The sequence below is a fragment of the Rattus norvegicus genome, chromosome 20 (genome assembly GCF_021556685.1).
Source record: "Rattus norvegicus strain SHRSP/BbbUtx chromosome 20, alternate assembly SHRSP_T2T, whole genome shotgun sequence".
Taxonomy (NCBI): domain Eukaryota; kingdom Metazoa; phylum Chordata; class Mammalia; order Rodentia; family Muridae; genus Rattus; species Rattus norvegicus.
The window spans coordinates 13,032,501-13,042,056 of NC_141553.1; the positions used below are offsets into that span (position 1 = coordinate 13,032,501).

A 9,556-nucleotide genomic window follows, 5' to 3' on the forward strand; every position below is an offset into this window, starting at 1 on the left:
CTGATTCCGAAACCTTGGGGTCTCGGCTGCACCACTGCACAGACTGTGTAGCCATTTACACATGATGCTCGCTGTTCCTGGCCTGGACTCATCCCAAGAGCTAGAGACTGAGCAGAGGGCAGTGGGTTCTGGGAGGTGGGGCACCTGCCCACAGCAGCCTGCTTCTGGTCTGCTTCTGCCGAGAGCCGGAATGAAGTCGCAGCTCTAGGCTCCCTGCGGGTAGCAGCCTTTGAGTTTCCTATATGTCCTAGATACTGACATTGTTGCTGTCACCACATGTCACCAATGTCCTGTGGTAGATCCGATTATAGCATGCTGTCAGATAATAGAGAAGCCATGCCACCCACTGTGATCCTCTTCAGCGAGTGCCACAGGGAGATGTGGGGTGTCCCACCCCGCTCCTCTGTGTCCAAGTTCTAAAATTCCTCCACAGAGGTTCCAATTGTAAGTGCACAGGTCCATTACATGGGTCCACATAGGATGAACAGCAACCTTCCCTGTTTAATTTACCACCTCATTACGGGACTCTCGAAACACTCAAATCAGGATTACACTTGCAACAGACCTGCACACAAAGCTGGACTATTTTATAAAAGATGGGAAAAAATGGTGATTTACTGGCCTATTGTTTCCTGTCGCATTTGTTTTGCCCAGCCCCACAAGCCTGGTATGAGATACCAAAACTTCTGAAACTTAGTCCCCGAAGCAATCAGTAATAATAATTCTTCTGACTCTGTTTACTCCTCTTCAAGAAAAAAATGGCTGCAGAACTACAGGTCCAGCTCATGAATGAACTGCTGAGCGACAACGATGCCCTCACAAAAGCCGTGGGCATGGCCACCCGAGAGAAAGCTGAGCTGTGCAAGACCGTCTCCCGGCTCGAGAAGACCCTGAAGCATCACACGCAGAAGGGCTGCATTCTTAATGTACGCATCTCTGCCTCTTCCTGGCACAGCGCCTGCCCGCTTTCTCTTTACCGTAGGGTCTGTCAGATTTGTCCATTCTGCTGGTCAGGGAACAACCGGGCTTCTTCCTAGATCTGGGCCTGGACACCACTTCTCCTGGTCGGCCCTGGGGCTCCATCCCTGCTTGTGTATCGCCTGACTAGTAGTTCCGGGGTCTTGCTATGCTGCCCAGGCTGGTCTCAAGCTCCTAGCTAGTTACTCCTCCCAACTCAGTCACCCAGCTTTGTTTTGTTTGGTTTGCTTGTATTTTGTTGGGGAGTTATGGGTTGGGGCAGAATCCTAGGTAGCTCAGGCTGGCTTCCAACTCCCCATATAGCTGTTAGCTGGCCTTGCACTTCTGATGCTCCTATCTCCACATTCCAAATGCTGGCAGTACAGCCGTGTGCCATCATACCCAGTGTTCAGTCTGTGTGCCTGCATGCCAAGTTCAGGTCCAGGGCGGAAGTCCACATTGGGTGTCTTCCTCACTTGTTCTCCACCTTATCTTTTGAAAGCCCACAGGCCCCAGAAACTCTCCTGTCTCTACCTCCTCAGTGGAAATTACAGATCCCCACTCGCTGCCGAGAATCCAAACTCGGGTCCTTGTGTTTGTATGGCAGGCCCTTTAGCAGCCGAGTCATGTACCCAGTGACAGCAAGCTGAAACAGGAAACTGAAAGGAACTCCTGAGAGTGGGAGGGCTTCCCTAGAGTGGACAAGGCCTTTCAACTTTTAGTCTAGAAAAGTCTTATACCGAGCGACAGCTGAAACTGGAGAATCTGGACTGCCATGGACCAAGCCAGTGGGAGGCCCACGTGCTCTGTGCCTGAGGAAGGAGGTGATCCTGTTCTGTTCACGTGCTGCCTAACCAGTGAGAGGCAGTTAGACACTGTACCCTCTCCCCTTGGCCATCTCTGGCTCTTGGTCATGGTTGACCTTGGCTCTCTGCTAGCCGTTTGTCACTAAGCGTTCTTTCCTCCGGCCCTGGAGATGTCTCAGGGGCTGCTAATTAAACCACTCTCTTCATTGTCTGGGCTACTAAGAAGTAGGTGTAATTGTTTGCAGTTAACTGTCTATGGGGATGGTCCAGCATCTCTGTCTTGAAGTAGATGGAAGCGGATACCACGTTTATTTAGTGTATTTATTATGTTGATGTGTTTGGGTGTTTTGCCTGCATATACGTCTGCGAACCACATGTGTGCTTGGTGACCATGGAGGCCAGAAGAGGTCATTAGATCTCCTGCAACTGGAGTTATGGATGGGTGTGAGCCCCAAATGGACGCTGGATATCCTTCGCAGCCTAGCAGTGTTCTTAACTGCCAAGGCATCGCTCAGCTCTCCTTACAGTTTAATCCATTACCGTTTTCTACATTAGAAGTTAGACTATTGTGTATTAGGTTCCCCAGACAAGGGAGTTTCGTGGAGAGCCCTGACCTGTATCACTACCCCAGAACCTTAACCTGTTGAGTTTGGTGGTCTCGAAATCATCCAACAGACGAGGACAGTCAAACTGTAGTGGCATATATATGTACCTATTATCCCTGTGCTGGAGACTAGTGGACCTCTGGGGCTAACTAGTCAACTAGCCTAGCCTAAAGGTAAATCCAAGGCCCCCGTTAGAGCCCCAATCCTGAGGAATAGCACGCCTGGCCTAAGGCTTCCCTCCGACCTGCACCTGCAGATGTATACACCTGTAACCCTCCCCCATGGAAGAGCAAAGGCTCCATCGAGTCGCCGCTGTGTTTTTATTTCTAACAGAGGCAAAGCAAGACTCCATTGAAGCAAGATGGGATGGACCTGCAGAGCTCCCTACCGCACTCAGACCCAGAGTGGCACCCGCAGACTACAGGCGGGGACACAAATACCTGCAATATCAAAGTAAGACATGCAGGAAGGGCGCCAGAGTGCCAGCCACGTCCCAGGCCAGGGCTAGTTCACTGCAGGAGCAAGGCCTCCTCAACTACCACAAGGTTCTTGTTTGCTTGGTGTGTCTGTCGACACGTAGTTCAGACACACTTCTTTACAGAAGACCCACTGCCCCAGTGGTCATTTCACTGTGAATGAGAAAGGAAGCCGGCATAAACTGGCCCTCAAGACTTGGTTTGGTTGTGTGCAGTTGCCGTGTTTGCTCTGGTAGTGGACAAATCATCAGGAGGCCGTTTCTATAGGCGAAGACAGTCTTTCTTACCCTTGCCTCTGAGGGAAAAGTGCTTCTCAGGGTTCGGACCCAGGCTCCGTGGTTTCAGTTTTTCCCCTCAGAGCCCAAATCCCGAGTCTTCGTGGGCTCGCTTGCGAGTGCTGTGGAGAGGTTTTTCTGTCATGTGCCACTGTGGCGCGTCAGTGTGCACGGATGACTGATAATTTGTGAGGAGCAACTCAGTTCAGTTTCCTTATTTTGTAATGAATGACGTTGAACAGCATTATATGTGCTTCCTCTGTTTCTCTCTGTCTTCCTCTTAGATGGAGAAGCTGTACCTGCACTATCTGAGGGCAGAGAGCTTTAGGAAAGCTCTGATCTATCAGAAGAAGTACCTCTTGCTGCTGATTGGTGGGTTCCAGGACTCTGAGCAGGAGACCCTCTCCATGATCGCCCATTTGGGGGTCTTCCCTTCCAAAGCCGATAAGAAAGTCACCGCATCACGCCCCTTCACCAGGTTCCGCACTGCTGTTCGGGTGGTCATCGCAGTTCTGAGGTAAATGTCCCGCCCCCAAGCCAGTTAACAGTGGACAGCACATGCTTGCATCAGTGGTGGCTTTAGTCCTTAAAACTACAGTGCTTTGTCCTTCAGTATCAGTGGCTGGAGGGATGGCTACCAAACCCACATGGTCATTCACAGCCATTTATCACTAGTTCCAGGGGATGTCACTCATTCTGACCTTCCTGGTGTCAGGCATTCATGTGCTGTGCATACATATGTGCAGGCAAAATATGCATACAAATAAACAGATTCATGTCTGTGGTATGGTGGCACAGCCTCATGATCCAGCACTCAGAAGGCTAAGAAGGAAGGGTCAAAAGTTGTAGGGTAGCCTGAACTATATTATACAGGGGACCCAGTACCAGAATGCCTGAAAAAGTCTCCAGAGCCTGGTAGTCCTTTTTGGAATAATCTTTGGTTGGTCACATCACAAAGAGTCATGCCACTTGTCAGGAAACCATGCTAAAAGGAGTGTCAAGCACCCGTGTATTGTCACCCTGTCTGCCATCTTCCCGACACGGTTAGTATAGTCCTGCTGATGGGGTCCCTCTGGGTTAGTCAGAAGCAATCAGAAAGAAGGAATGAGTTTTTCCCAATTTCCGGTGATAACGGTCAGGCTGGAATTTTGGAGTGTGATGGGCTGTGGGTGAGCCGTGGTGGACAGGGGCAGATCGAGCTGATTTACAAGGGCATGGCCAAAGGGGGCTTCTTTAGAAGGCGGAAGGTTCCTAGGCAGCATGAAGGTACCACCAGCTCCAGCTCCGTGTCCAGAGCTAGTAGGCAGCTTGCCAGTGGCCCCACACAGCTGTGACCCGAAGGGCACCTTCTGGTGTCTGGTCACAGCAGGATTGTTGCTGCCTCCTTGCTTCCTGTTTGCTTTGGGTTAAATGTGTTTTGTCCCCTTTCTGTACAGGTTACGATTTCTGGTTAAGAAATGGCAGGAAGTGGATCGGAAGGGAGCGCTGATACACCACAGCAGAAGCACCCGCCACGGTAGGTCTCCAGTCATTGTCCTTCCTGCTGCTTGCGGCATTTTCTTGAGCGCTGTGGCATGGGAATGTAGTAACGCACAGAAAGAAAACTGGGAATCCCAGTCGGTAGCCACCCTACAGCATTGGGAACAGCGCTGGTGGACCAATGCCTGTCAGGGAGCTGAGCACTGATTCTGGAGCATTGACCACTGGTCCTTGTCGCTCTCCAGAGCCGACTAGCGCTCTCCTTTATGCTGCTGCACTCCTGTGTGAGCATTCATGCTCATGTTTAGCTCAGTGGCACCTTGTCCGTGGAGCTCTCTTCCTCTTCACGTGAAGCGTTAACAGTGGCTTCAGGGACTCCAGAGGGGCCAGTGACACAAGCACGATTCTTTGCTGGGTCTTTGCCTAGTGTCTAGGGGTGGCAGATATAAATGTCCTTCCTACTTAGAGGACATGGAAGGCCTAGGCTACTGAGCCACCACTGGCTGCCCAATATCCTGATAGTTCAGGCCAACAGGCATTGGTCCCTAAAGATCTCCTAAAGGTTCCTAGTCATGGGCTGCCCGTGTCCTGCTGGCAATCGGGGCCAGAGTCATTCGAGCAGAATGTAGGTCATCAAAACTTCAAACTATCACAACTTGGTATGTTTTGAAATCACCTTACAGGATCTTAAAATTGTTTGTATAAGCTTAAATTTTTGCAGAGGGACCCTTCTACTAAAGTGTGAATTTCTTTTCCTAATGATTTGGTGTTTGCTCATTCTTGGGAAGGACATCGAACCTCCCAGAGACAAAATTCTCCGTCAGGAACTAGAGCATCTCTGCCAACTCGAGACGTTTCCTCAGGGCACACCAAGGACTCTCGGCACAGCCCCAAGTGTTCAGCCACCTCGCTGGGGAAGGGAAGGTCAGTTCGGCTGCCCCAGCCATTTCACCTAGAAATCACGCCTGCAAGCTTCCGAAGCCTGTATGGCTACCCAGAGACATGCAGTTTGAAAATTGTGTCTTTGACTGACTCAGATCGAGGTAGGGGACACAGGAGAGACCGTAAGAGCCTAGGATCTTGATGTTGTTCAGGAAGGGCTAATACGTCTGTGTTGCCAAGTGGTAGTGGTTATTCGTTTAAGCCCAGCATTCAGACTGGCCTCTGAGTTTGAGGCCAGTCTGCACTATGGAGTGGGCTTTGGGATAGCCAGGGCTACAGAGAGAAAAACCAACAAGCTCACCTGGGCTCAGTAAGTGAGGCGTGCCCCGCCCTGAAGAGGTTTGGGAGCTTAGCTCATTGAAAGAAAAAGGAACATGGTGTTCCCTGGGGACTCGGAGCCTGCCAGGAAGGGTGGTCACGATGGGAATTAGACAAGGGTGGGTTTTGCCCTGGGAAACGTAGCCGATAGGTGGGCCATCTCAGTCACAGGGGAAGGGTACTGAGGCATCCAGTTGGGGTAACAAGTATAACCTCAAAAGTTGGTGAACGAAACAGTACATGATTGTTGCAACTGTGGCCAGCCACTCTGACTGCTCGCAGAGTGTGGTATAGACGTTGATTTGGGGCATTTATTTTGTTTTGAGACAGTCTCATTATGTAGCCCTAGCTGACCTGGAACTTGCTGTGTAGACCATGCTAGCCTTGAACTCACAGAGGTCCGATCTCGTTCTTACCTCTGTCTCCCAAATCCTGAAGTTAAAGGAGTGTGCCACCACACCCATGGAGTATACTATATGGGGGTAGTGTATCGTTCAGTTGATACAGTGCTTATCTAGCATTCCTGAGCCTCTGGATTCTAGATAAAGAAAAAACACTTTTTCTTTGAGGTAAAGAACAGGCATGAAGAGAAGAGCCCTGGTGGAGACCTGTTCATATTGGTCAGCTGACCCCAGCTCCTCTTCTGTGCACCCTTGATGACAGCATCACCTGTTAATGTCTGCCTTCCTTCCTGATATGGTTCTTTGTTTACAGATCAACTTCGTCAACAAGTTCAAGGCTCGAAAGATCCCTGACTGCTTCTCAAGATCCCGAGCAGTCCTTGACAGAATACATTCATCTTTTAGAAATGACCCAGCAAAGACTTGCGGGACTGCCACCAGGTAAAAACATCTGGCAGTACTTGTCACAAACACCATTACTGCTCCTTAGAGACCTAACGACATAGCAGAGACTTCTAATGAATTGAGACGACAGTACTCCTGAGTAATCCCAGCACTAGATGGGCACTGGCAGGAGGGTTGCAAGCAGTTTGAAACCAGACTGGTATACACAGTGAATACCAGGCTAGCCAGGTACAGACAGAGTGAGTGCTGGGCTAGCTAGGGCTGCACAGTAATATGGCATCTCAAAAAGAAACAACAGACCCTCTAACATGAGCTTAGCAATGGTTAGGCTGAGTGAATGTACAGCTGTGTGAACAGTGCCCTTAGCAGTGTGTGGTGGATAAGTCTGGGTCAGTCACTGGTGGGGTCTTTCCACCCTCTGACGCTGATCGGGAAGGTGAAGGCAATCACTTTTCTCTTCACTGTGAGCAAGAATCTGGGAAGCCTCTCTAGCCTGTAGCTCCACGCGTTTCCAAATTCATCAGGCAAAGACTTTAGCCAAAGGCCTTACAAACCACGCGGCGAGGTTATCCTAACAAGGGCCCTGCTCTCTAGCACCAGTTTTCTGTTAGAAAATTGATCACAAGCATCTGACAAGAGGCAACTAAAGAACGATTTGTTTTGGTTCCCGGCTTGTTGTGTCAGGGTGTCGGGGTTTGCCGGCTGCCGGGCGTAGTTTCTGGTGGAAGCTGATGTGATGTGTGTGGCTGCTTGAATGTGTGCAGATTAGGAAGCAGAGGAGGGACAGGAAGTGAGGCCAGGCTGTTAAAAGAAAACACCTCACATCCTGCTTCCAGTAAATCACTTCCTTCGGCGAGGCTTCCTATCCTAAATGGTGCACAGCCTCCTGAAACAGGGTTACCATCTGAAGGCTGAGAGTTAAAACGCTCTTGTGAAGGAAAGTTCACATTCAAATCATTCCCAATTACGCTTTGACCTGTATATAGCGTATGTAATAGTTTCTTAAACCTCACCTCCTATTTTATTAGAAAAGTTTCATGATAACTCACACCCTTACCAAAGCTTAATTCAGTGATGGTATTTTGAAGTTATAAAAATTGTTTTGGCGCAAGGCCCTGGGTTCGGTCCCCAGCTCCAAAAAAAAAGAAAAAAGAAGAAAAAAAAATTGTTTTGGAAAGTTTTATAACAAATTTCTATTGTATTTTAATTTTAGATGCTCCTCAGAAAGCCTGCCCCCAGAAGATTAAACAATGAATAAAGTTCTTCTGGCTATTAACCTTTGACATTTCTATTTGAGGAAAGATGGTTTTTTTCCTAAGGAAAGCTCATGATATGGCCTGGGACACACTTCGAGAGTAGTGACGCCAGCCTCTAGGAGCCCCCGAGAGCTCCTACCTCCACACCCTGCTGAATGGCGGGGAGAGCCCGCTGTGCTCCTTCCCACCCAGTAAGCAGTGTCCATGCTGGGTCCTGTGTCTGATGACGGAGCCACCTGCGTCCTCTGTGGCGGAAGATGCTTATTTTCTTAGCATGTCAGGGTGGGCAGGTCAGTGGAATGAACACATAGCAAGGAATACATTTTAAAGACTGTTCTCTGATGAAATGATGGATGGATGGACGCTCTTTGTGTTTTTTGTTTTTTAAATCCGTTCAGTTTATTCTTTTTTGTTGGCAAAACAAATAAAATGATGTCACACTTGCTTCTCATGGCTACAACCATTCTATGACCCCTTCATATTTATACCATGCAGTGAATCTGGTTCAGAACTCTTCACCCCTCAATGAATGTATGGTCAGGCGTGTCACACAGACATCCACACGTGTGTGGAGTCAGGAAACATGGCAGAGTGCTTTTGAAACAACAATATAGTTAGTGGGCATATTGTTTAAAACATCTTCCTAATTCTAAGAGGGGCGTAAGTTTACCATGCTCAATTAAAGTTTGTCCCGGCAGTGCTTTAAATCAATTATGTGGAGTTGTATCAGTCAGAGCCCAGGCTAGAAATGAGGCATTTCAGGTCTTCAGATGTAATTTAATATAAGTATTTGTTTGCTCTGTAGTCAGACGAGCTGAGACAAAGTAAAGTAACTCAGAGATGAGCCACTAAATTTGGGTTTGAAGAACTATGAAACTGTCTTTGGACTCAGAACCAGTCCTCCGTGGTAAAAGACAAGTCCTGATGAGGCAGATCAGCTGCCAGAGGCATGCATACACATACACGTGCACACATGCACATGCAACATGCACACATACACACATGCACGCAGGAACATGCATACCCACACACACATGCACGCATACTCACACACACATGCACACAACATGCATACATCATGTCAGTAGCCCGACAGCTGTAGGCCTGTTGTCAACAATTCTACCTCAGCAGACTGCATGGTATCTTGCAACACTACAAAGTCAGCAAACATAGGAGGAGGGGCCTCCCAGTACTGTCCTACAGTAGGAATTCCAGCTTGCCAGGGGCCATGGTGGCACATGCCTTTAATCCCAGCGCTCAGGTCTGCCTGGGCTACACAGTGAGTTCCAGGACTACATAAACCCTATCTCAAAACCAGTAAATAAATAAATCTTGTCATATTTGTCTTTGAGTGACTGGATAAGCCCCCTTTGTCTGCTTTCTTCCTCATCTGCCGGTTGCTTTAGCACTGTATGGATTGGTTTATATGCTGGTCTCAGTCACCGGGATCCACCAGGGCCTCTCCTATCTCATCTAGGCCATGCTCTACCCTGGGGTGCCCTACCAGTCCAGGGGTACCTACTGGATTAACTTCCTCCTTTCCTGTGAGCCCAGTCCTCTCAGGCCTAGTGAGCTGGCTTAAGACAGCACATCTCCCTGTTCTCGGTTCCCTACATAATACCCGTCCTCTCTACTG

The 9,556-nt window shown here is 49.0% G+C and overlaps 1 protein-coding gene across 45 annotated transcripts in view; it reads left to right on the forward strand.

Moving 5' to 3' along the window:
- Pcnt (pericentrin) overlaps positions 1-8,365 on the forward strand; it is an 84,857-nt gene extending 76,492 nt beyond the window's left edge. For 32 of the 45 annotated variants that reach the window (XM_087597445.1, XM_087597463.1, XM_087597450.1 and 29 more), the window contains 7 exons: positions 753-926; positions 2,702-2,821; positions 3,404-3,636; positions 4,556-4,635; positions 5,387-5,522; positions 6,573-6,700; positions 7,878-8,365. In XM_087597445.1, the coding sequence (XP_087453571.1) occupies positions 753-926; positions 2,702-2,821; positions 3,404-3,636; positions 4,556-4,635; positions 5,387-5,522; positions 6,573-6,700; positions 7,878-7,918 (912 nt within the window). In that variant the 3' untranslated portion in view covers positions 7,919-8,365. 45 annotated transcript variants of the gene reach the window in all.
- Positions 8,366-9,556: the final 1,191 nt, after the last annotated feature.